General features: G+C 38.7%; 1 protein-coding gene across 5 annotated transcripts; it reads left to right on the plus strand.

Moving 5' to 3' along the window:
- Positions 1–27,017, plus strand: LOC310940871 (glutamate receptor 2-like). 5 transcript variants are annotated; one of them, XM_083905903.1, is made up of 20 exons: positions 1–77; positions 2,268–2,408; positions 4,008–4,247; positions 4,677–4,798; positions 4,918–4,992; positions 5,123–5,176; positions 6,109–6,267; positions 6,369–6,536; positions 7,618–7,722; positions 7,832–7,936; positions 8,043–8,106; positions 8,876–9,018; positions 9,108–9,323; positions 10,333–10,487; positions 11,043–11,241; positions 12,499–12,746; positions 17,863–17,977; positions 20,654–20,788; positions 21,751–21,927; positions 24,327–24,429. In XM_083905903.1, exons 2-19 carry the CDS (start codon positions 2,321–2,323, stop codon positions 21,919–21,921), a joined length of 2,562 nt encoding a protein of 853 aa, XP_083762029.1. In that variant the 5' UTR covers positions 1–77; positions 2,268–2,320; the 3' UTR covers positions 21,922–21,927; positions 24,327–24,429. The 5 variants fall into 5 exon arrangements, with proteins under 5 accessions (XP_083762029.1, XP_083762030.1, XP_083762031.1 ...); XM_083905904.1 differs by lacking the exon at positions 21,751–21,927 and having other exon boundaries at positions 24,327–27,017; XM_083905907.1 differs by lacking the exons at positions 1–77; positions 17,863–17,977 and adding an exon at positions 18,622–18,736 and having other exon boundaries at positions 2,273–2,408.

Genomic DNA, 27,017 nt, shown 5'->3' on the forward strand with positions numbered 1-27,017 from the left:
CACACACACACACACACACTGACACTGAGCTGCGGCTTCTTCGTGATAGAAGTGCCGCTGACCTGGAAACAATGGAGGTAGTGGAGTGAAAAGTGTGTGTGCGTGTATGTGTGTCCGTGCATGTGTGTCTGTGCGTGTGTGTGTGCAGCTGCAGGTGTGTGTGTGTGTGTGTTTCTACTGTTCCTACACGTTGACGTTTTGAACGAACGCGTTGTTTTTGAACGCCGCGTCACAAAAAAAACAGCTCTCCAGTCACGAGCTTAGCTTAGCTTACTTTAGCTTCTGAGCGTCGTAGGATTATTTACTTTGATTGCATGGCTCGTTTCTGAGAAGCTGACGTCACAAACGTGTGACGCGCCGGTGAAACTCGTCCGTGACGAGACGCTCGTTGTCATCAATGATACTAATCAATGTCATATTTTAGCTAACTTATGTATAGATAATGCTGTGTCATATGTTCGCTAATGTTAGCTAACTTTTATTTACCTTTACCGTATATACAATGTGTTAGCAGTCATATTTTAGCTAATGTTAGCTAACTTTTAGCCACCAATATACTGTATAAATAATGTTAGCTAACTTTTAGCTACCTTTACTGTATATACAATGTTGATAGCAGTCATATTTTCGCTAATGTTAGCTAACTTTTAACCTCCAATATACTGCATAAATAATGTTAGCTAACTTTTACTGTATATACGATGTTGTTAGCAGTGTCATATGTTCGCTAATGTTAGCTAACTTTTAGCCACCAATATACTGTATAAATAATGTTACCTAACTTTTAGCGACCAATATACTGTATGAATAATGTTGGCTAACTTTTAGCTACTTTTACTGTATAGACAATGTTGTTAGCAGTGTCATATGTTCGCTAATGTTAGCTAACTTTGAGCCACCTATATACTGTATAAATAATGTTGTTGGCAATGTCATGTTTTAGCTACCTACATGACAATGTTGTTAGCAGTGTAATATTTTAGCTAACTTTTAGCTACCTTTACTGTATAGACAATGTTGTTAGCAGTGTCATATTTTAGCTAATGTTAGCTAACTTTTAGCTACCTGTATGCTGTATAGACCATGTTGTTGGCAATGTTATATTTTAGCTAACTTTTAGTTACCTTTATATATGTTGGCAATGTCATATTTTAGCTAATGTTGGCTAACCTCTAGCTACCTATATACTGTGTAGATAATGTTGTTAGCCATGTCAAAATTTAGCTACCTTTAGATATAGGCAATGTTGTTGGGAATGTCATATTTTAGCTAACTTTCAGTTACTTTTATATATAGACAATGTTGTTGTCAATGTCTTACTTTAGCTAATGTTAGGTAACCTTTAGCTACCTACTATATACTGTGTAGATGTTGTTGTTAGCCACGTAAAAAAAAAGAAGCTACCTTTTATATATAGACAATGTGGTTAGCAATGTCATATTTTAGCTATCGTTAGCTAACCTCTTGCTACCTATATACCGTGTAGATAATGTTGTTAGCAATGTAAACATTTTGCTACCTTTATATAGACAATGTTGTTGAAAATGTCATATTTTAGCTAATATTAGCTAAATTTGAGCTACCTTTATATATAGACAATGTTATTAACAATGTCATATTCTAGCGAACCTTTACCTGCCTTAATATATAGACAATTTTGTTAGAAATGTCATATTTTAGCCAAATTATAGACAGACAGACAGATTTGAGCAGTTGGGGGCGGGTCAGAAATATTGATTTGGCGATTCATCTTCATTCTTCCTCGTGTAATCCGATAATAATCCATTGTTGGATAGATTTATGTGAATTGAATGAAGCGTTTGAACGCGAGCGTCGTCGCGTTACAGCGAGATCGTTCCCGACGTCGTTAATATTGATGAGATGATGTGAGACGAGCAGAAGAAGAAAACGATTAATAAGAGAACAGGTTTCAGCCGCACTTACATGTACACGGCATCAATATGTGTGTGTAGAGATATATATATATATGTGTGTGTGTGTGTGCACACACTCTCTGCCCACGCCTGGCTCTAAAGAGGAGGCTGTGATTTCATAATCCACTTATAGTTCACAGCTACAGCTCACACATTCACCATCAGTGTTTTCATCCACCAAACCCTGTAAAATGACATTTGTATAAATACTGAGGTGATCCGAGCACACTGTACATATACTGTGTGTATATATGTGTGTATGTATATATATATGTGTGTACTGTATACATTGTGGTAATACGTCATGTCTCTCATCCGCATTCTGTGTTTCAGGCGGCTTGTTCCCTCGCGGTGCAGATCAGGAGTACAGTGCGTTCAGAGTCGGCATGGTTCAGTTCGGAATGGCAGATTTCAGACTCACGCCACACATCGATAATCTGGAAGTGGCCAACAGCTTCGCCGTCACCAACTGCTGTGAGTGTTTTTCATCCACACACCGTTCAAAAACATATATATATATATGTTATATAATATAAATAAAATATTATAATATAAAAATATTAATATTGGTCCACCAGACTTGTATACATATGTATTGATAATAATATTATAAAATATTAGTATCACCATTTATTCTCTTTGCCAAGTCAGAAATGTACGGAAGAGTGTTAGGGCACAACAAGTGAGATTAAAGTCTATTCTAATCTCAGAATTCTCACTTAAATCTCCGAATTCAACACAATAACATAACATTTAAAATGAGGGAAATGAAGATCAGGTGAGAGAGTTTATGACACCTGAAAACAGTGGATTAGGGCTTTAGTTCCACTTAAATCTGTGCGTAAATGCAGATTAAAAGGCTCCTGATGCAACAGTGTTATTTAAATGTAAAAGTGTCGAATGCACAGATATAAGGGCGTGGGCCAATAACGCAGTGAGTGTATACATATATATATGTATGTATGTATGTATATATACATATATACACATAAATGTATGCTGCACATTAATGCAGCACAGATGATGAGGTGCTTTTATTTTTTTAAACTTCCACAGTGAAGAACAAGGTCGTTAAAGTAGGACGGTTAAATTTAGCAGCAGCACAGAGACACATGCGGGACTCGTGTGGCTGTCCTCCAACAATGAAGACGAGTGCTAGTTAATGTTAGTTAATGTTAGTTAATCTCAGTTAATGTTCATTTTCAGGCTTTTAATGGTTTGTTTGTACCTTAAATCCACTGAAAATGATTTTCTCCTTTAAGCTCCTACTGTCTGACTCTGTCGTGGCTCTACTTTCGTTTTCTTTGTTACGTTTGTGACATAAACTTTGTTTTACTGTTTTGTTCCTATTTATTTTACTGTGGCATTGGGCCCTAACCCATTGGTAGCCCAAGGGCTCTATAGCGCCCCCAGAAGTCAGATTATGGTCAGACTAGAGTGGTATGATTGGGATGAAATTTTTCTAAACAAATTTCTAATGTTCTTCCATTAGCTCCGCCCACCCAGATGTCCGAATAATGACTAGTCTATGCATTTGAAGGAATTCATCCTAGCACGTATGTGCTAGCCCTGCCAAACTTAGTACGTATGTTCTAGACAAGTTAATGATTAAAAATTGTTAAAGATTTTTCTCCACCTCAAAAGGCGTGGCCTCAGTGCTCCGACAAAATTGCACCTTTAAATTCCAGTTTTGAGCTTTTGAGGCTTTTTGAGAGATCTGCGCTCTCCGAGTGCTTTTTTAGTTATTATATATTATATATTTATTATAATAACAAGTAGCTGTAGAAAATTATATGAACAACAAGTTTAGCTCCTCCCACTAACCTGAAGCTGCTGCCAGCTAACAGTAACCATGGCGACTGCTGTCTTCCATCTATCGAAGCTAACTAGCATCTATCTATCGAAGCTAACTAGCGTTCTATCTGTCAAAGCTAATGAGAACATATCTATCGAAGCTAACAAGTGTTCTATCTATCAAAGCTAACAAGCTTACTAGCATCTATCTATCGAAGCTAACTAGCGTTCTATCTGATTTGAACAGAGACTGTAATGAATCTCTCTGTCGTCTCGCAGTCTGTTCGCAGTTCTCTCGCGGCGTCTACGCCATCTTCGGCTTCTACGACAAGAAGTCGGTGAACACCATCACGTCGTTCTGCGAGACGCTGCACGTCTCCTTCATCACGCCGTCGTTTCCCGCCGAGGGCATGAATCAGTTTGTGCTGCAGATGAGGCCCGACATCAAAGGGCCGCTGGTGTCGCTAGTGGAATATTACAAGTGGGAGAAGTTTGCGTACCTGTACGACAGCGACAGAGGTAACACTGTCGCCAGCATCGTCAGTCATGTGACCTTTTTAGACACACAAACTGTACCACAAATACACAATGTCATCTACAGTGTTATCGCAGATTGTGACTTTAAGTCGCTCGTCAACACACGTACAGTCCTAGTGATTTTACAGTACATGTGAGGTACATTATTTATGTTTTTTGTTTATTTTATGTAATATTAAAATTATTGACATTTTCTGCAATGTAAATTTGTAATGTTGGTGAAATATTTTGTACAGTTTTGTTTAATTGCCGTTAATTAAGTAAGTAATTATAGCTTTGTATTTTTTAATAGCGAAAAAAATAAGAATAAGTAGCATTTTTGTGACATTACAAGGTAACGTTTTGGTAACGTAATGTTATGTAATTTTAGTGAAATATTTCGCTACGTTTAAGTTAAACAATTTTGTGTAGGACTGTCCACGCTGCAGGTCATACTGGACACAGCCGCAGAGAAGAAGTGGGTGGTGACGGCGATAAATGTGGGGAACCTGAAAGACGAGAGGAAAGACGAAGCCTATCGCTCGCTCTTCCAGGTACGGACGTCGGGACGATCTCAGAAGAGTTAAAAGCAGACGAAACCTCTCGCACACATTTAAACTCGAGGTTTTGTTTAGTTGTGATGAGCTTTTAATTTTTTAAAATGCGTCTTCAGGACCTGGAGATCCGTAAGGAGCGACGCATCATCCTCGACTGTGAACAAGACAAAGTCAAAGACATCATGGAGCAGGTTCTATCGCACAAGTGCTGTTGTTGTTGTTGTTGTTGTTGTTGTTGTTGTTGTTGTTGTTGTTGTTGTTGTTGTTGTTGTTGTTGTGGTGTGTGCGTCAGTGTTGTAAACACGTTCTTCTCTCCTTCAGGTCATCACTATCGGCAGACACGTTAAAGGTTATCACTACATCATCGCTAACTTGGTGAGTGTCACTGTTTTTGTTTTTCTGTCTCGGACTCAACAAACATCTGTTTACGTTTATAACCGTGTTTATGTTCTATATCATATTAGCTTTATTTTTCATTGTCGGGAGGAAAAGCAGCCAAATTACAGAGGTACAACTACAGAGTATACAAGTAATAGTGTAAGAATACTAAATATACAAAATTTGAAATAAATATATGGATGAAGAACGAGCTAACTCGCATTTATCAAAGCTAAGTAGAGTTCTATCTGTCAAAGCTAAGTAGCGTTCTATCTGTCAAAGCTAACTAGCGTTTTATCTGTCAAAGCCAACTAGCATCTACCTATCAAAGCTAACTAGTGTCTATCTATCGAAGCTAACTAGCGTTCCATCTGTCAAAGCTAATGAGCATTCTATGTATCGAAGCTAACTAGAATCTATCTATTGAAGCTAACTAGTATCTATCGAAGCTAACAAACGTCTATCGAAAGCTAACAAGTTTTCTATCTATCGAAGCTATCTAGCATCTATCTATCTATCTATCTATCTATCAAAGCTAACCTGTTTCAAAGCTAATGGGCGTTTTATCTATCGAAGCTAACTAGCATCTATCTATCTATCGAAGCTAATAAACGTCTATCTATCGAAGCTAACAAGTGTTCTATCTATCGAAGCTAACTAGCATCTATCTATTGAAGCTAATGAACGTCTATGTATCGAAGCTAACAAGTGTTCTATCTATCGAAGCTAACTAGCATCTTTCTATCGAAGCTAACAAACGTCTATCTATCAAAAATAATCAATGTCTATTGAAGCTAATGAACGTCTATATATCAAAGCTAACAAGTTAACTAGCAACTATCTATCTAAGCCAATGAACGTCTATCTATCGAAACTAATGAACGTCTATGTATTGAAGCTAACTAGCATCTATCTTGTTGTTGCTGCAGGGTTTCGTGGACGGCGATCTCTCTAAAATCCAGTACGGTGGCGCAAACGTGTCGGGTTTTCAGATCGTAGACTTCGACGATCCTGTGGTGGCCAAGTTTGATCAGAGGTGGGAGGCTCTGGAGGAGAAGGAATATCCCGGAGCGGACATTCGCATCAGGGTAAGACGCTTTAACGTGTTATTGTAGCAAGAAACATCGGAACAGAGAAGCTGATGATGATGATGATGATGATGATGATGTCACAACCGTGCGTCCTTCAGTACACGTCGGCGCTCACCTTTGACGCGGTCCACGTCATGACCGAGGCGTTCCGCTTCCTCCACAAGCAGAGAATAGACCTGAATCGCCGCGGCAACAACGGGGACTGTCTGGCCAATCCGGCGGTGCCGTGGTCTCAGGGCGTGGAGATCGAGCGAGCGCTCAAACAGGTGACACACACACACACACACACACACACAGTAAGACACGTAATATTTAACAAACAAACGTCCAAGACGAGGCTTGTGGAACATCAATAAAACGTCAATTTTGTTTTACAGAATCAACTCATTCAGTGAACATTGCGGCAAGTCTGATAGTGTCAGGGACTCTTATTTTGAAAGCCAGGTTGAAAGGAAGTGGTGATATTAAAGATTGGCTGATTAACTAGCGTTCTATCGATGGAAGCTAACGAACGTCCATGTATCGAAACTAATGAACGTCTATGATACGAAGCAAACGAGCTAACTAGCATTTTATCGCTCAAAGCTAATGAGTGTTCCATCTATCGAAACTAATGAACATCTATGTATCGAAGCTAACTAGCATCTATCGAAGCTAACTAGCGTTCTATCTCTCAAAGCTAATGAGCGTTCCATCTATCGAAACTAACGAACATCCATGTATCGAAGCTAACTAGCATCTATCGAAGCTAACTAGCGTTCTATCTCTCAAAGCTAATGAGCGTTCCATCCATCGAAACTAATGAACATCTATGTATCGAAGCTAACTAGCATCTATCGAAGCTAACTAGCGTTCTGTCAATGGAAGCTAACGAACATCTATGTATCGAAACTAATGAACGTCTGTGTTTTGATGCTATCAAGCTAACTAGCATCTATCGAAACTAACTAGCGTCCTATTTATCGAAGCTAACGAACATCTACGTATCGAAACTAATGAACTTCTATGTATCGAAGCTATCAAGCTAACTAGCATCTATTGAAACTAACTAGCATTCTATCTGTCAACTGTTACCTGCCAAGACGACATAGAAATGTTCATTTTGTTTTATAGACTTACCTCCTTCAGTGAACATTACGGCAAATGTCTGCTAGAGTCAGGGGCTCTTATTTTGAAAGCCGGGTTGAAAAGGAAGTGGTGATATTTAAGATTGGCCGATTGACCGTTTACTGTGTTTGATGAAGAAAAACTGTCACTGGTTCTTTTGTTTTTAGCAGAACATGTAACAATGGTGTGTGTGTGTGTGTGTGTGTGTGTGTGTGTTTGTGTGTGTGTGTGTGTGTGTAGGTGCGTGTCGATGGTCTAACAGGAAACATTCAGTTCGATCAGTACGGGAAAAGAATCAACTACTCAGTCACGGTCATGGAGCTGAAGAACAATGGACCAGTGAAGGTAAAACCAACCATTTATAATCAATGATCAGAGAAAATGTAGCAGTGTGGAGGGTGTGTAACGTGTGTGTGTAACGTGTGTGTGTAACGTGTGTGTGTGTGTGTGTCAGATCGGTTACTGGAACGAGGTGGATAAGATGGTGGTGACAAAGTCCGATCTTTCCAACGAGACCATGGCGATGGAGAACAAGACGGTGATCGTCACAACCATCTTGGTAATTTTCTCTCATTCTGAAAATATACGATCACTGACGCACAAAACTGAGGCCGTTACGCTAACAAGTGTACAAAATGTGTGTGTGTGTCTGTGTGTGTGTGTAGGAGGCCCCCTACGTGATGCTGAAGAAAAACGCTGAGTTGTTTCAAGACAACGACCGCTATGAAGGTACGTGAGAATTGACTTGACTTTTACAGCAACATACACAACTGCAACACAACCGCAACACAACCACAACTGCAACACAAACACAACCGCAACACAACTGCAACACAACCGCAACACAAACACAGCTGCAACACAAACACAATCGCAACACAACTGCAACACAACCGCAACACAAACACAACCGCAACACAAACACAACTGCAACACAACCACAACTGCAACACAAACACAATCGCAACAAAACTGCACCACAACCGCAACACAAACACAACTGCAACACAACCTCAACGCAAACACAACTGCAACACATCAACAACAAACACAACTGCAACACAACAACATGCACAACTGTAACGCATCAACAACACACACAACTGCAACACAACCGCAACACAAACACAACTGCAACACACACACAACTGCAACACACACACAACTGCAACACACACACAACTGCAACACAACCACAACTGCAACACAAACACAATTGCAACACAACCGCAACACAAACACAACTGCAACACAAACACAACTGCAACAAAACTGGACCACAACCCCAACACAAACACAACTGCAACACAACCTCAATGCAAACACAACCGCAACACAACCGCAACACAACTGCACCACAACCGCAACACAACTGCAACACAAACACAACTGCAACACAAACACTACTGCAACACACACAACTGCAACCCAACCTCAACACAAACACAACTGCAACACACACAACTGTGTAACTGGACGTGTGTGTGTGTGTTAAAAGGTTACTGTGTCGATTTGGCCGCGGAGATCGCAAAACACTGCGGAATTCGCTACCAGCTGAAGATCGTGGGAGACGGAAAATACGGAGCCAGAGACGCAGAAACCAAGATCTGGAACGGCATGGTGGGAGAACTGGTCTACGGGGTGAGACGCCACAGTCCTCAAACTGATTTAATAATAAGAGCTTGATTTGTCGTTCAGAAAAATAAACACTTTGTCTCCGTCCCTTACAGAAAGCTGACATAGCCATCGCTCCGCTCACCATCACTCTGGTGCGAGAGGAGGTGATCGATTTCTCCAAACCCTTCATGTCTCTGGGAATTTCCATCATGATCAAGAAGCCGCAGAAATCCAAACCGGGAGTTTTCTCCTTCCTGGACCCGCTGGCCTACGAGATCTGGATGTGCATCGTCTTTGCCTACATCGGCGTCAGCGTGGTCCTCTTCCTGGTGAGAACGTCCGTCCTCCAGTCTCTGTTCAGTCAGTTATGTCCATGCTGAACTAGCATTTATCTATTGAAGATAACTAGCATCTATCTGTCAAAGCTAACAAGCTAACGCATCTATCGAAGCTTCTGCAAGGGCGTTCTTTCTGTCAAAGCTTATGAGCGTTCTATCTATTGAAGCTAACTAGCATCTATCTATTAAAGATAACTAGCACCTATCTGTCAAAGCTAACGATCGCAGCTAACAAGCTAACTAGCACCTGTATATCGAAGAAAACGAACGTCTATGTATCAAAGCTTACTAGCATCTATCGAAGCTAACTAGCATTCTCTCTGTCAAATCTATAGTGTTCTATATATCGAAACTAATGAACGTCTATATATCAAAGCTAACTAGCATTTATCGAAGCTAACTAGCGTTCTATCTGTCAAAGCTAATGAGCGTTCCATCTATCGAAGCTAACTAGCATTCTATCTATCAAAGCTAATGAACTTCTGTTTATCGAAGCTAACAAGCTAAATAGCCACTATCGAAACTAACTAGCATTCCATCTGTAAAAGCAAATGAGCGTTCCATCTATCAAAGCTAACTCGCGTTCCATCTATCGAAGCTAACAAACATCTATTAAAACTAATGAACCTCCATCTATCGAAGCTAACAAACATCTATTAAAACTAATGAACGTCTATGTATCGAAGCAAACGAGCTAACTAGCATCTATCGAAGCTAATTAGCGTTCTATCTATCAAAGCTATCTAGCGTTCTATCTATCGAAGCTAATGAATGTCTACGTATCAAAGCTAACAAGCTAAATAGCATCTATCGAAACAAACTAGCATTCTATCTGTCAAAGCTAATGAGCGTTTCATCTGTATAAGATACCTAGCGTTCTATCTATCGAAGCTAACGAACGTCTATCAAAACTAATGAACGTCTATGTATCGAAGCAAACGAGCTAACTAGCATCTGTCGAAGCTAACTAGCGTTCTGTCTGTCTATCTACCTGTGCAAGGTTTCCAGATTCAGTCCGTACGAGTGGACCCTGGAGGAGCCGGAGGACGGAGCTATGCCGTTGACGACCGAGTCCAACAACGAGTTTGGGATCTTTAACTCGCTGTGGTTTTCTCTGGGAGCTTTTATGAGGCAGGGCTGCGACATCTCACCCAGGTTTGTGTTTCCTTCAGCTTCATATGTCTAGTAACCCGGCCCTGAGGAGCTGAAACGGCTCCTGGTACAAACTGGTGGGAGGAGCCTATTGTAATCCTTCAGATTATCCTTCTATCCGTGTTTTACCGGTCATTTTTGAGGGCGTTAACGTGCATAAAAACGTAGTTCCCAGACTCGTGTTTTCCTCAAGGGCTCTGTAGTGCCCCCGAAGGTGAAAACCTGCTAAATTTATTTGGCCGAATTTCCTGAAACTTGGTGGGAAGATGTTTATGACCAAGACGAATAAAAAAGTCAACCGTAACCATGGACTCAACCCCACAGGGAGTCAGCCATTTTGGCGATTTGCACCCTACATCAATGAGGTTTGCTAATGTGCGAACTTCTATCTATCGAAGCTAACGAGCGTTCTACCTATCGTAGCTAACAAGCTAACTAGCACTTATATATCGAAGCTAACAAACGTCTATCTATCGAAACTAGTGAACGTCTATGTATCAAAGCAAACGAGCTAACTAGCATCTATCGAAGCTAACTAGCGTGTGTGTGTGTGTGCAGGTCTCTGTCAGGTCGTATCGTCGGAGGCGTGTGGTGGTTCTTCACCCTGATCATCATCTCGTCGTACACGGCCAACCTGGCTGCCTTCCTGACGGTGGAGAGAATGGTTTCTCCCATCGAAAGCGCCGAGGACCTGGCCAAACAGACGGAGATCGCGTACGGGACTCTGGACTCTGGATCCACCAAGGAGTTCTTCAGGGTAAGATCTTCTTCATGGTCCTCACGGTTTCTATTCACAGGGCAACACAGTTTTATCTGGTTTGAAACAGAGGTAGATTCCAGGCTCCAGCTATCTTCTGAAGGTGACCATGACCTGATGAATGAAGACCTTCACAGACTCTGACCTTCATCCTGACATTTCACACATCGCTGTAGAGGTCTTTTCAGTTTTTCTTCAGAGCTGAAGAACTTTTCAGTTCCTTTTGAGCTCCAGAAGAATTAGCATTGAGCATTGACACATCTTCAACTTTACTCGAGCAACTCCTGTTGCCTCCAGCTATCTTCTGAAGGTGACTGAGAAGCTTTGTAGACTCAGTCTTAAGGCTTCAGAACAGGACTTTACGTTGTTTTTGGTGACCTTATGACCTCGACGCAGATAACTAGCATCTATCGAAGCTTCTGCACTAGCGTTCCGTCTGTCAAAGCTTATGAGCATTCTATATATTGAAGCTAACTAGCATCTATCTATTGAAGTTAACTAGCATCTATCTATCGAAGCCAACGAGTGTTCTACCCATCGCAGCGAACAAGCTAACTAGCACCTATATATCGAAGCAAACGAACGTCTATGTATCAAAGCTAACTAGCATCTATCGAAGCTAACTAGCATTCTATCTGTCAAAGCTAATGAGCGTTCCATCAATCGAAGATAACAAGCGTTCTATCAATCGAAGCTAACAAACGTCTATGTATCAAAACTATCAAGCTAACTAGCATCTATCTTTTGAAGTTAACTAGCATCTATCTATCGAAGCCAATGAGCGTTCCACCCATCGCAGCGAACAAGCTAACTAGCACCTATATATCGAAGCAAACGAACGTCTATGTATCAAAGCTAACTAGCATCTATCGACGCTAACTAGCATTCTATCTGTCAAAGCTAATGAGCGTTCCATCTATCGAAGATAACAAGCGTTCTATCAATCGAAGCTAACAAATGTCTATCAAAACTAATGAAGGTCTATGTATCGAAGCAAACGAGCTAACTAGCATCTATCGAAGCTAACTAGCGTTCTATCTCTCAAAACTGTTGAGCGTTCCATCTATCGAAACTAATGAATGTCTACGTATCGAAGCTTACTAGCGTTTTACCTATCGCAGCTAACAAGCTAACTAGCACCTATTTATCGAACGTTTATGTATCAAAGCTAACTAGCATTCTATCTGTCAAAGCTAACCTCGATAGCGTTCCAGCTATCCAAACTTATGACCTCTTCTCCGCTTCTGCGTTTTTCAGCGCTCGAAAATCGCATTGTTTGACAAGATGTGGCAGTACATGAAGTCGGCCGAGCCGTCCGTCTTCGTCAAGAAGACGTCGGAGGGCGTCCTGCGCGTGCGCAAGTCCAAGGGGAAGTACGCGTACCTGCTGGAGTCCACCATGAACGAGTACATCGAGCAGCGCAAGCCCTGCGACACCATGAAAGTGGGCGGGAACCTGGACTCCAAAGGCTACGGCATCGCCACGCCCAAAGCCTCCCCATTAAGGTGGGTGGATCAGTATAACAATGCTGGCCAACCTGCACTGCCATGTACCATTCACGCTACGAACCTGCTGCCGCCGTTAGCATACAGTCCTCCTCCCCACTCACTTGGCTCTGCCCTCCAAACACAAAACAAAAAACCATGCCATGCAGCTAATCCGTGAAGTTTTTCTGCCGTAACCATCAGGAAAGACGCCGGCCGAGCGTCCGCTGCAGCGCTCGGACCGATGTGACGCTAGCACGCTAGCGGCGGCTGTGGTCACATGATCGGCCGTGCTCAAACAAACAAACAAACAAACAAACAACAGGAAAATAAGAAGTTAGTGACGGCGAGGAGCGACGGCGTGGCAGTGAGTGAGTGCGGTGAACGGAACATGGCGGCTCACTCGTTGTTATAATAATCCACCTACCCTGATGACATCATCGCTGTGGTTTGTATCGTCACCATGGCGACCACCTCTGACTGCCATGGCTAGTGGTGGTTGCCGTGACACGTGTGGGAGGGGCTACTGAAATCTGAGGTCATGTCTTAAAGAAATATTTGAGATTATGAAACGTTTTTAATAATTATTAATAATTCTACTCTGATTAAATCAGATTTGGCTGATAGTTGATTTTCTGCTTCTTTAAGACCTGAATCAGGGATTTTTCTTCATTTATGTGTGATGTGTGTGTGTCTACATTTGTTTTCTGTCTCCTTTAAAAACATAGACATGAGTAACATCATATAGGTCACATGTGATAATAAACCCAGTCACTGCTGCCCTCCAGTCCATATAGTATTTTTAATATTAATATAGTATTTTTTATATATAAATATAGTATTTTAATATAATAAAATATTATAATATGAATATACTATTTTTAATTATTATATTATAATATTCTTAATTTTTTAAATATTAATATCATATTTTTAATATAATATTTTTTTAAATATTAATATACTATAATAATATATAGTATTTCTTTTTACACTTAGTTTACTGTTAACTGACTGGTTATTGTTACGTTAAGTATGGAGGACCGAAAGACCAAAATTAAATAATACACCATTAAATAATTAATTAAATGTGTCCTCAAATAAATAAATACACCATTAAATAATTAATGAAGTGTGTCATCAAATAATTAAATACACCATTAAATAAGTAATTAATCGTGTCATCAAATAAATAAATACACCATTAAATAATTGATTAAGTGTGTCATCAAATGATTAAATACATAAATACAGCATTAAATAATTGAATGTGTCATTAATTAATTAAAATACCAATTAATTTCATGTAAAACACACATAATTATTTCTAACACCTGATTGGTTATCCTGCATAAAGTAGCCTAAAGTAGAGCAGAGAATGGTGACACCTCTAACACAGTGTTAGTGTTTTAAACTCACATTCTGATCAATTTATGTGTGTGTGTGTGTTTATGTCTCACGGTGTCTCTCGTTTTTTGTGTCTCTCCAGCTCAGTGACGCTTCTGTCCTCCTCTGTCCTCTTCTGTCCTCTTCTGTCTCAAAGTTGACGTTATTCTGCAGAAAGTCTCGTTCATCTTTTTAACCTCTGTTTGTTTACATTTACAGGTTAAAGCTGCATTAAGTGATTTTTCTGTGCGGCAAAAGAGCAACAACTCAACGAACACTTTTATTATTAATATTATTATTGACTGTGATCCATAAATAACACTTAATATAACACTTTACAAAAGTTTGTCTATAGTATATATCGATCATTTATGAAGATGTATTTATACATATATATATATATGTATATCCAAACAATGCTTTTTAAGAAGCAAATAAAATATCGATTTAATCATTCAAAAATATTGTATTTTATTGTTTGAAAAAGTCGCTGTACGCCTGGAACTCGTTCTCCGTCGACATCAGACAAAATAATTGTAAGTATCTAACGTTTATAATCTGACAAATGTTAGATATTTAAGTATTTTGTCGGATGTCGACGGGGGAAACCTGGCAACAAGTGTATTTTCAAAATAAAATACAATATTTTTGAATGATTAAATTATTTTTTTTGCCTCTTAGAAAGTGTTGTTATATATAAATATATTCACAAAATTCCATGTATTGTATAGTTTTTTTTAATGTTGTACGTAAACAAATATGTTTTTAAATTCGATCCGGTGAATTTGTTTAGTGCTGAGTCTCTTTTAATAGCAGAAAAATCACTTAATGGAGCTTTAAGAGCGTTTATGTTTTACTGAAATCAGCCATGATAGAACCAGAGACATGATTTTTAAATTCAAACGCTTTTACCAGACGATTCTGGACGTTAAGACAAAATGTCTCTGCTCCTAACATGTCCTCACTGTTGTCCTCTAAAGTGTTTTTTTTTAATGAATGCTGGGTTTAGATTCGATAACGACGACTAACTCACATGCTTTTTCATATTCAAGACACATTTTACCAACATGGAAGAAAAACTCTAGACTTTAACATCGCAGTATTTGATATTAGTGTCAGTTTTCCTTATATCATATCACACACACACACTGCCTTTTTTTCTGTTATGACTTTATGAATAATGTGTTAAAAGAATAGAAACTAAAGCTCTTCCTGCTGGACTGAGTCCATGAACGCAAACCACTGAGTCGACTGCACAAACGTCATAAAAACGTTGTTAACAAAGGTCACGTGAGCAGGAATACGTATATTACGTATATATACATAAGTATGCGAACAGAAAAAGTCACTTAAAAAAATATAAAAAAATATATATTACTTAAGTAAAAGTCTTAAAGTAATCTACCTGTAATTCAAAATTTTCCTAAAAATTCAAAATTTTACTTAAAATTCAAAATTTTACTTAAAATTTCAAATTTGACTTAAAATTCAAATTTTTCCTAAAAATTCAAATTTTTCCTAAAAATTCAAATTTTTCCTAAAAATTCAAATTTTTCCTAAAAATTCAAAATTTTCCTTAAAATTCAAATTTTACTTAAAATTCAATTTTTTCCTAAAAATTCAATTTTTTCCTAAAAATTCAAATTTTTCTTAAAATTCAAATTTTTCCTAAAATTCAAATTTTTCCTAAAAATTAAAATTTTTCCTAAAAATTAAAATTTTTCCTAAAAATTAAAATTTTTCCTAAAAATTCAAAATTTTACTTAAAATTTCAACTTTTACTTAAAATTCAAATTTTTCCTAAAATTCAAATTTTACTTAAAATTTCAAATTTTACTTAAAATTCAAATTTTTCCTAAAATTCAAATTTTACTTAAAATTTCAAATTATACTTATCATTTCAAATTTTCGTTCCAAGAACAAGTATGTGACCAGAAAAAGTAACTTTTTATAGTATTACTTAAGTAAAAGTTTATGACTTTACTTTATTTTACTTTACTTTATTTTACTGTACTTTAGTATCAAAAGTGTGTGAGTTAGTGTGAATGAGTGAGTGTGAGACAGAAGTTAGATATTCATGACCAGTGTTGCTAACTTAGCGATATATTTAGCGAGTATTCAGACCCCTCTGGCTCTTTTGTCTGAAAGAGAAAGTATGTATCGTTCTGCTGCCATTAGCCCCTCCCCCTGTCCCAAAGCTCCTCCCCCTGTCCAAAAACACATTTATATGATCTGTGTCGTGATAAAAGTCCAGTTCAGTCAATAAAACATGGACAGATGTTTGTGCAGCCTGCCCATGGTCTGGTCATGTGACACCAACGTTTAAATCCAACGATCCAACGTTAACTAACGAAGGACAAACGGTGTCTTTTGTTGCCCTTTGACTTTTTTGTTGTCAAACATTTTTTTCTTAAGTTGCTTTAATTTATAATTTAATTTTGATAATTTAATTTGAATGACAAACTAATTTCTGTGCAGCAAAACTCAGATTTAAATAGTCTTTCATGGGAACATGGTGATCTGTCACTCAAATATGAACCCCTTTACACCTGATTTAGCCCAAACTTAGCTCCACCCCTTTATTTTGTGCGCTCGCATGAACGCGTGACAACATAAACTCAAAGAAAACAGGTTTAATTGTCATGTAATGTATATAACATTAGTTTGTATGTTGCTATGCTAACCTAAAACTAAAAAATATTGCATTCTATTGTATATATACCATAATCTAGCTAACATTCTTTAGCATGTTGTGTAGCTATGCTAACCTAAAACATATTGCAGTCTAATGTATATACCATAATCTAGCTAACATTCTTTAGCATGTTGTGGTGCTATGCTAACCTAAAACATATTGCAGTCTAATGTATATACCATAATCTAGCTAACATTTGTTAGCGTGTTGTGCAGCTTTGCTTACCTTAAACATATTGCAGTCTATATATATATATATATATACACACCATAATCTAGCAAACATCTGTTAGCATGTTGTGTAGCTATGCTAACCTTAAACATATTGCACTCTATTGTATGCACCATAACCTAGCTAACATTCGTTGGCGTGTTGTGTAGCTATGCTAACCTAAAACGTATTGCAGCCTAATGTATATACACACTATAATCTAGCTGACATTCGTTAGCATGTTGTGGAGCTATGCTAACCTAAAACATATTGCAGTCTATTGTATATACCATAATCTAGCTAACATTGGTTAGCGTGTTGTGTAGCTATACTAACCTAAAACACATTGCAGTCTATTTTATTTACCATTATCTAGCCAACATTGGTTAGCATGTGGAGCTATGCTAACATTGGTTAGCATGTAGTGCAGCAGTGCTAATCTAAAGCATATTGCAGTCTATTGTAAAGTATATACTGTAATCTAGCTTACTTTGGCTAGCATGTTGTGGAGCTATGCTAACCTAAAACCAAAAAGACTTTTAACCATATCTCCATGTTTCCATGACAACGAGACACTCAGCTTTCTTATGTTTGTTTTTTTCAGGAGACACGCTAACACTAATGCTAACGTCAGCCATGAGTTTGCTGCTAAGTAAACGTGAGCACTCCAGCGCTAACATGTAGCTCTGTCTGTGCTCGGGGTGACTTTTTTTTTCTCTCGAGTGGATGCTGCTAACATGCTAACATGCACACCAGCAGGAAGAGTGACGCGACGTTGCTGCGTCGCCGCGACGTTGGTGCGTCGCCGCGACGACTGAACTGCTAACAGCCACTGTGTTCATGTAGAAACGCGGTGAACCTGGCGGTGTTAAAGTTGAACGAGCAGGGACTGCTGGACAAACTGAAAAACAAGTGGTGGTATGACAAGGGAGAATGCGGCAGCGGCGGAGGGGAGAGCAAGGTTAATACACACACACACACACACACACGTACACACACACACACACACACACACACACACGGAGGTTACACTAACGACGCAAGGTGCAGCACAGAAGCGACGCTACATGCTAACAAACGTGAAAAACCCAATGATTCCAATCTTTATCTAACACAAACATGTAGCGCCGTCGTCCGTGCTGCCTCTTCCTCCAAGCGTGTTGCGTTCTGTTTGGTTGAGGTCAGGGTCAAGGTCAGGGTCAGGGTCAAGGGTCAGGGTCAAGGGTCAAGGGTCAGGTGACCTCACCAGATGGTAGCAACAAAAACAAACGGTTGTGTATCTGTGACTCTGGAGGTTTGGAGGTTCCTGCTGCTGCAGAGAGGCTTTTCACGGCGGTGTCTCTCACTCTCTGACTCACAGGGCCTCAAACAGAGGGGGCCACAACACGGGGGGGGGGGGCACAAACAGAAACGTACTCCTGCGCCTCATCTGTTTAGCTTTTTCAGTGTCGGTTTTTTTTTCGAACTGACAATCGTGTTTTCGTAAAAAACACGACAGCGCCCTCTGCTGGCCGACCAGAGCAGAGCTTGAGAGCCGCCGCCCCCCCCTACTAATAACATAAGATAACATTGATAATGATGTTATTTATGTTATTCCCATTGAAGAGTGCCAGTAAACCTTGCCGTATTGAAACTGAATGAGCAAGGGACGCTAGACAAGATGAAAAACAAGTGGTGGTACGATAAAGGAGAGTGTGGCTTCAAGGACTCCACCAACAAGGTGAGTGGGTTCATGTCTGTGGGTCCGTCACACACACACTCACACACACACACACACACACACACACACACACCTGTCTGTGTCTGTGTGTGTCAGGAGAACAGGAAGTTGTGTGTCTGTGTCTGTCAAAAATCAAAAGTCTGATTCTGTTTCTGTTTATCTCTAATGTCAATGTTACTGTCTTTATACACAGAGGGTAAAACATTAACATTCATATTTATTATATATTGTTATATTTATGCATTATCTTATAATTCCATATTGTATTTATAATTCCAAATTTTACTTAAAATTCCAAAATGTACTTATAATTCCAAATTTTACTTATAGTTCCAAATTTTCGTTCCAAGAACGAGTATGTGACCAGAAAACGTTACTTTTTACAATATTACTTAAGTAAAAGTATAAATATTTATTAAATATTGTTATATATATTTATATTTTATAGATTACATGTTATTTCTACTTTATATTTGTTTAGTTCTTTGTAACATTGCGGTTAAAACCTCTGATATCGACTGAAAACGCTGTTGTGTTTGTCGACATTGTAGCGCGACGCTAACGTTAGCTCCTCCCACTAACCTGCTGCTGCTGCCGCCAACTAACAGTAACCATGGCAACTGCTGATTTGAAGCCCCTCCCTCTTCTCTGAGATCACCAGTGTGGAAATACTTTGCGTTCCGTGTCCTCACGTTCTGAAAATGTCCTCACCTCATTCATCCGCCATGTGACCTCGTTCATGTTTTACACCCGATTTAGCGCAAACTTAGCTCCACCCCTTTATTTAGTGTGTTCACGTTTACGTTACAACATAAACTCAAAGAAAAGAGTTGTATTATCATGTAATGTATAACATTAGTTGGCATGTTGTGTTGCTATGCTAACTTAAAACATATTGCAGTCTATTGTATTTACCATAATCCAGCTAACATCCGTTAGCATGTTGTGGAGCTATGCTAAAATTTATTGTATTTACCATAATCTAGCTAACATCTGTTAGCATGTTGTATAGCTATGCTAACCTAAAACATATTGCAGTCTATTGTATTTACCATAATCTAGCTAACATCTGTTAGCATGTTGTATAGCTATGCTAACTTAAAACATTGCAGTCTATTGTATTTACTATAATCTAGCCGATATTGGTTAGAATGTTGTGGAGCTATGCTAACACTGGTTAGAATGTTGTGTAGCAATGCTAACCTAAAACATATTGCAGTCTATTGTATTTACCATAATCTAGCCAACATCTGTTAGCATGTTGTGTGGCTATGCTAACCTAAAACATATTGCAGTCTATTGTATTTACCATAATCTAGCCAACATTGGTTAGAATGTTGTGCTGCTATGCTAACACTGGTTAGAATGTTGTGTAACATGTGACCTCAGTCGTCCGTCATGTGACCTCGTTCATTCAAACATTTCATTACCATACTGGAACCAAATTCCTACGGAAGGCCGAACAGGTCACAACTCACTGCAAAGGTGTGATCATGTTATCGGAGGTCAGAGGTCAGATTTAGTGATTGCTCCATGACTCTTTGACTTCTGTTATTTTTAAACTTAGTTTACATTTGACTGTTGTTTGTATGCTAATATTGTTATTTATGACAATAAGTAATTATAAATACACGATTTGATATATGTGTGTATGTGTTCATGTGTATGTATACTGTATATATGTGTATGTATATGTGTGTGTCTTTGTGTAAAACACACAGTTGGGCCTGAGAGTATATATTTATATATATATTTGTATATGTTTATTTGTATATGAATAAGAACGTTCACACTGATTTACATCAAAAGAAGTGACTCATGTATTTAGAGTTCAGATTGTTGAAATATCACTGCACTAACCTTAGTGTGTGTGTCTGTGTGTGTGTGTGTGTGTGCGCACGTGTGTGTGTGTTGTAGGAGAAGACCAGCGCTCTGTCGCTCAGTAACGTAGCAGGAGTCTTCTACATCCTGGTTGGAGGTCTGGGTTTGGCCATGATGGTGGCGCTGGTGGAGTTCTGCTACAAGAGCCGAGCCGAGGCCAAAAAGATGAAGGTTTGCGTCTCCACTTTTTTATTATTTGTTATTATGATTTTGAAAAACAAATATAAACACGTAACACGTGTAAATCTGCACCCGAGCTAATGCTGCTGCTGCTACTGCGCTGCTGCTACATCCAGACCTGAGTTTCAGCTCCACGTTAGCACAGTTTTAACAGCAAAGAGATTTTGGAACTTAAGTAGATTTTGGAACTTAAGTAGATTTTGGAACTTTAAGTAGATTTTGGAACTTAAGTAGATTTTTGAACGTAATTTCTTTTGGAACTTAAGTAGTTTTGGAACTTCAGTAGATTTAAGTAGATTTTGGAACATAAGTAGTTTTGGAACTTAAACTAAATTTGAGTAGATTTTGGAACTTCAGTAGTTTTGGAACTTAAAGAATATTTCGAACTTCAGTACATTTTGGAACTTAAGTATATTTTTGAACTTTAAGTAAATTTGAGTAGATTTTGGAACGTAAGTCGATTTTGGAACTTTAAGTAGTTTTGGAACTTTAAGTAGTTTTTGGAACGTAAGTAGATTTTGGATTTTTAAGAAGATTTTGGAACTGAAGTAGTTTTAAGTAGATTTTGGAACTTAATCAGTTTTGAAACTTAAAGAATATTTGAACTACAGTATATTTTGTAACTTAACTTAGAGTAGATTTTGTAACTTAAGTAACAAGTAGATTTTAGAACTTTTTAAGTATAGTATTTTTAAGAAGAAGAAGAAGAAGAGTGTGTGGATACGTGGACGATGTGCTTCTCTTTATCCATGTTCACTAAATCTGAGCAGATTCACTGATGTGAAGGTTTTTGTTCGACCGGATTAACGACGTGAAGAGACCGTCTTCTTTCTGTTCTTTCCTGTTGTCACATGACTCACACACAGGGGGGCGGGGTTTGGGGGGGAGGGGGGCGGGGCTAGAGCTCCGGCTGTGGCTAACGCCGTAACGCTGACTCTATTCTTGTGGTGAAGGTGGCAGCCAACACCTTGTCGTCCCCGCAGCACACAGGAAACTACACACACACTCTGTCTTCACCTCAACACGCCCCCAACTTCAACCTGCTGTCCCCGAGCCACCAGCCAAACTACGCCACGTACAAAGAGGGCTACAACGTTTACGGCATTGAGAGCGTCAAGATCTAACCACGGGTAGGAGAGCGATGATTGACGGCTAAACCACAACCTCACCTCACAGTCATAGACGGAGAAAATACGACTCAAAGCAGCGTCTGCGGCAAAACAATCATCCGATTATGTTCCTCAATCATTTAATTTTAATAATATCAAATATGTCACACATTTGTGGTTTTAGTCCTAAAAATGTCACAGAGACTCAGGAATAATGGTCATAAACAAACTGAACTCACCAACAACAACAGTACAGACGAAATATTTAGCATTAAAAAAATGTATGTTTACGTTTTGAAACCATATTTTGGTGTCAGGTGGCGCCACCTACCGCCGTCTACCAGTCATTGCAGTCAGTAGAGTCTCAGCTGCCGAGCAACCAGGGGTTGAACCAGTTACGTCAGAAAACGAAACCTAAAAGACCTCTGTGTTTTGAATTTGAATGTAGTAACTGTTTTTGGCCACATTCTTACATATGGCGCCTTTAATACAGAACTTAAATCTGCAGTTTACAACTGTTGAACAATTTCAAACACAGTTAATAAGATATTTTTCCTCTTACAATATTTCGTCGTGATGTTGTTTTTCTGTTATGTTTTATGAAATTAAAAAAAATTAAAAAAATTAAAAAAATACAAATTTATATTCAACTAATACTAATAAAAAAAAATCACATCCTAATTTCCTTCCATTTTGGACTTAAAGTAAATTGTTTTTGTATATATATATTTTTATATATATATATATTTATATGTATGTATATATATAAATGTATGTGTATATATATATGTATATGTATGTGTATATATATGTATGTATATATATATACGTGTGTATGTATGTATATATATATATGTATATAAATAAAATGAATGAATGAATGAATTAAATAAATAATTAAATATATAATAATAAAATATAATATATAAAAATAATAAAAACTCCCACTCATCACTTTAAGGACAAATATGTGCTCCTTTATTTTTTCTAAACTTTAATGAGATCATTTTTAATAATATATTAGTATATTTGCCGCTGACGTCAGCTGATGTTCATTCATTCATTCACTCTGATGAAAACATTAAAGTGTTTATGACTGTGAAACACCTGCTCCTCTGTTCACCTTTAACCCAACCACCTCCTCCTCTTCTTTATCTTCTCCTTCACTCTCTTGTCTTTTTCCTTGTCCTCTCCTGATCTCGTCCTCTCGTGTCACTTCCTCCTCTTCAGCCAATCATCCTCTTCACTGTCGCGACTCATTGGCCAATCACGTCCATCCGTCTTCTTTAAGTCGCCTCATGCTTTCATTGTGAAGATGGTGTAGTTTGGACTGGTAGCATGGTGAGGGGGCGGGGCTACAGAGGATTTTCCATCAAATGTCTGCCCATACAAACACACATGACCTCTGACCTCTGACCTCTGACATCACAATGCTTCACATTCATCATGATCCAGCTCGTCTCGCTGCTTTCAACGTCCTCGGGACAATTTGTCTTTCTTTCTTTTGTCTTTTTACAGCATTAGAGAAGATTTGTCCTATTTCTACTGGGTCTGTTTTTATAGTGTAAACACGAACCGTTACTGTAGTTTGTAACTTGTAATTCAAGTTTATTACGTATTAATTAAAATTACATAATTTTCACAGAAAAAAGCCTTATTTTTTTACTTACACTTTTTTACAGAGAGAATGAAATCAATCAACACCTTTCCATCATATTTTTTATTTAATTAATTAATTTATTTATTTAGGTAGTTATTGAATGTATTTATTTATTTATTCGTTAGTTAATTTATTCATTAATTAGTTTGTTAGTTAATTAATTTATTATAATTAATTTAGTTAATTAATTGATTATAATCAACTATAGTTAATGAATAATTAATTAATTATAGTTAATTAATTTATAATTTATGAATTAATTACTAATTCATGAATTTGTTCGTTAGTTAATTATTAATTAGTTAATAATGTATTTATGTGTTAGTTAGTTAATTAATTAACTATAATTAATTATAGTTAATTAATAATTAATTAATTATAGTTATTTAATTAATTAATAATTAAATAATTACTAATTCTTTAATTTGTTTGTTAGTTAATTATTAATTAGTTAATTTGTGAATAATTAATTAATTAATTAGTTAATGTATTTACTTATTTCCAAAAAATTTACCTCAAAGATTGAAGATGTTAATAAGATATTAATATATTAATTACTGGTAACAAACATGTTCATGACAGTTTCCTACAGTTATTTGTGATTTTTAAGTAACATTTTGAAGATGAAAGTTTATCATCTGATTTATTTATTCACTAAGTCTGTGTTGTTGTTGTTGTTGTTGTTGTTGTTGTTGTTGTTGTTGTTGATGTTGTTGTTGTTGTTGTTTGCTGACTCGTCTGTTTCTCCCCGCGCTCACAGATGAAGTTCACAGATGCGATGCGCTCCAAAGCTCGTCTTTCCATCACAGGATCGACCGGCGAGAACGGCCGCGTCCCGGTGGCTTACCTCCGTCCAGGATTACCCATGAGCCTCAGCATGACTGATCTTTCCTGACCACACCTGAGTCAGTGCCTTACAGCCACTCACCACACACACACTCCCCTCTTTAGTCCTGAAGCTCCTCCCCCTCATATCCAAACCCCCCGTGAGGACTCTCCTGATCTCGCTCTCTGTTTTCACGTCTCTCAGCCCGGAGAGGTCGGACCGCCGCGGTCCCGCCCCCTCCCTCCCCCTCTGCTCGGTCCCGCCCCCTGCTGGGCTGTCAGGCGTCAGCAAACACCTGCCTTTACAACGACCGTGGAGTGAATCAGCGAGCGACTCGTGTGACGGCGTCATGATCCAAACACAAGCACACGGCGACACTTTTCTAAGCTGACACATGGTGCACGCCATGGTTTACCGCATCCCCTTTTTCCCGCCTTTTTTTCCCGCCGCGTCGGCGTCGTCTTGTACAGATAAATTAAAGCGGTGACGCCGACGTCAACGCAATAACAGCATTGATCGGGAGATGTGATCAGGAAACAAAAACACCGACACGTCACATCCTTGGATTTATAGTCATTGTGTGATAAGAATTATTCTAATAATGTTATTATTCCTTATTGGTTTGTTTTTTCCTTAATTCTGCCTGGAAATCCCTGATTAGTATAGTTTTCTTTTTACTGAGAGATGCATGAAGTGGCGCTCACACACACACACACACACACAGGGAGACATCTTACTAGAGATTTAAATCTGCAGTTCACCTCCGGGCCACACGAGGGCGCTCCTTTTTCAGACACATAGAATTAACGCCCAGGTAAAGAAACGTCACCTGTGATTTTCTGTTTTTTAAAAATTCAAAACAAAGAAAAATAGACGTTGTGTTCTTTAATCCTCGATATAGATTATAAATAAAATTATGTATTAATCAATATATAAATATATATATTTATTTATTTATTTACAACCAGTTATAATTATGACCCTCGTGGCTCCCCATACACAGTTTATATGAACCAGGAAGTACAGTTTGTTGTCGTCAGCGATTTAGTGAAATAATAATAACATGTTTATTTACTCTCTGCACACGCACACACACACACACATGCACACACACACACACACACAAGCGTCGTCATGTGACTTTGGAAGGTGCCAAACAGACTGGGAACCAATCAGAGCTCTCCATGCTCAAGCCAATGGCAGCTGCTGACACTTGACGACCTGAGCCACAAGGGAGCGCCCTCTGCTGGTGGATTCAAAACAAACAGAAAACTGTGAAGAAGAAAAAGAAACAAACTTTGTTTTCATAACTGAATAAATCTCCTGCTCTGACGAAGACGATGAGGACGGAGAAACGTTTGCATGTCACTTTGAGTTTTTCCTTTCAGACGAACTCGTCGGCCTGAATCTTTGCGTCTGGCTGCGTTTTAGTGTTTAATGGTTATTAATAGTAATAATAATAACAATGATGATGATATTAACAATATTAATTGCAGTATTCATGATGTGGTTCTTGTTCTGTAAAATGTGATGCTTTTACCAACTGATACTTTTCTGTTTTTGACGCCGACGCTAGCCCCGACGCTAGCTCGTTAGCCCGAAGAGCTTCTCGAAAAATGTACGACAAAAGCCAGAGGCGCGATAAAAACGCTGAAGAGAAGCTGAAAAAGATGAATGGTACTTTTTTAAGAGTTATTAGTATTATTATTATTATGGACTGGTGTTGTCTTTGCAACGACCACACGTGCTGAGTCGTGAGTGAACGCTGTCGTGTGTGTGAACGCTGAGTCATAAGTGTGAACGCTGAGTCGTGTGAATGCTGGGTCGTGAGTGTGAACGCTGAGTCGTGAGTGTGAACGCTGAGTCGTGAGTGAACGCTGAGTCATGTGTGAATGCTGGGTCGTGAGTGTGAACGCTGAGTCGTGAGTGTGAACGATGAGTGTGAAAGCTGAGTCATGAGTGTGAACGCTGTTGTGTGTGTGAACGCTGAGTCATGAGTGTGAACGCTGAGTCGTGAGTGTGAACGCTGAGTCGTGAGTGTGAACGAACGCTGAGTCATGAGTGTGAAAGCTGAGTCATGAGTGTGAACGCTGAGTCATGAGTGTGAACGCTGTCGTGTGTGTGAAAGCTGAGTCATGAGTGTGAACGCTGAGTCGTGAGTGTGAACGCTGTCGTGTGTGTGAACGCTGAGTCATGAGTGTGAACGCTGTCGTGTGTGTGAACGCTGAGTCATGAGTGTGAACGCTGAGTCATGAGTGTGAACGCTGTCGTGTGTGTGAACGCTGAGTCATGAGTGTGAACGCTGAGTCGTGAGTGTGAACGCTGAGTCGTGAGTGTGAACGAACGCTGAGTCATGAGTGAACTATGAGTCATGAGTGTGAACGCTGAGTCGTGAGTGTGAACACTGAGTCACAATCCACACTTCTTGGCTGATTTGGGAAATGCGTCCACGCTTGTAAAAAAACAAAAAGCTTTTTGCGATTTTTCAAAAATATACAGCTTTTTCTGCGATTACGACTTTTTTCTCTCGTTGAAAGTGAACGGATGAACGACGTCGGCCGTTCTGTCCGATATTTTTTCACGTTGTAGTTATTAAGTGAAACAAAATGGCTCCCAAACACGTCG

This window comes from Microchirus variegatus (genome assembly GCF_963457635.1).
Source record: "Microchirus variegatus genome assembly, chromosome: 19".
NCBI classification, from domain to species: Eukaryota; Metazoa; Chordata; class Actinopteri; order Pleuronectiformes; family Soleidae; genus Microchirus; species Microchirus variegatus.

Coding starts and splice junctions, on each gene's coding strand:
- LOC310940871 (XM_083905903.1), top strand. CDS start 2,321: ATGGTTCAGTTCGGAATGGCAGATTTCAGACTCACGCCACACATCGAT. Junction 2,409..4,007: donor CTTCGCCGTCACCAACTGCT/GTGAGTGTTTTT, acceptor GTCGTCTCGCAG/TCTGTTCGCAGTTCTCTCGC. Junction 17,978..20,653: donor GCGGCGGAGGGGAGAGCAAG/GTTAATACACAC, acceptor TGTGTGTTGTAG/GAGAAGACCAGCGCTCTGTC.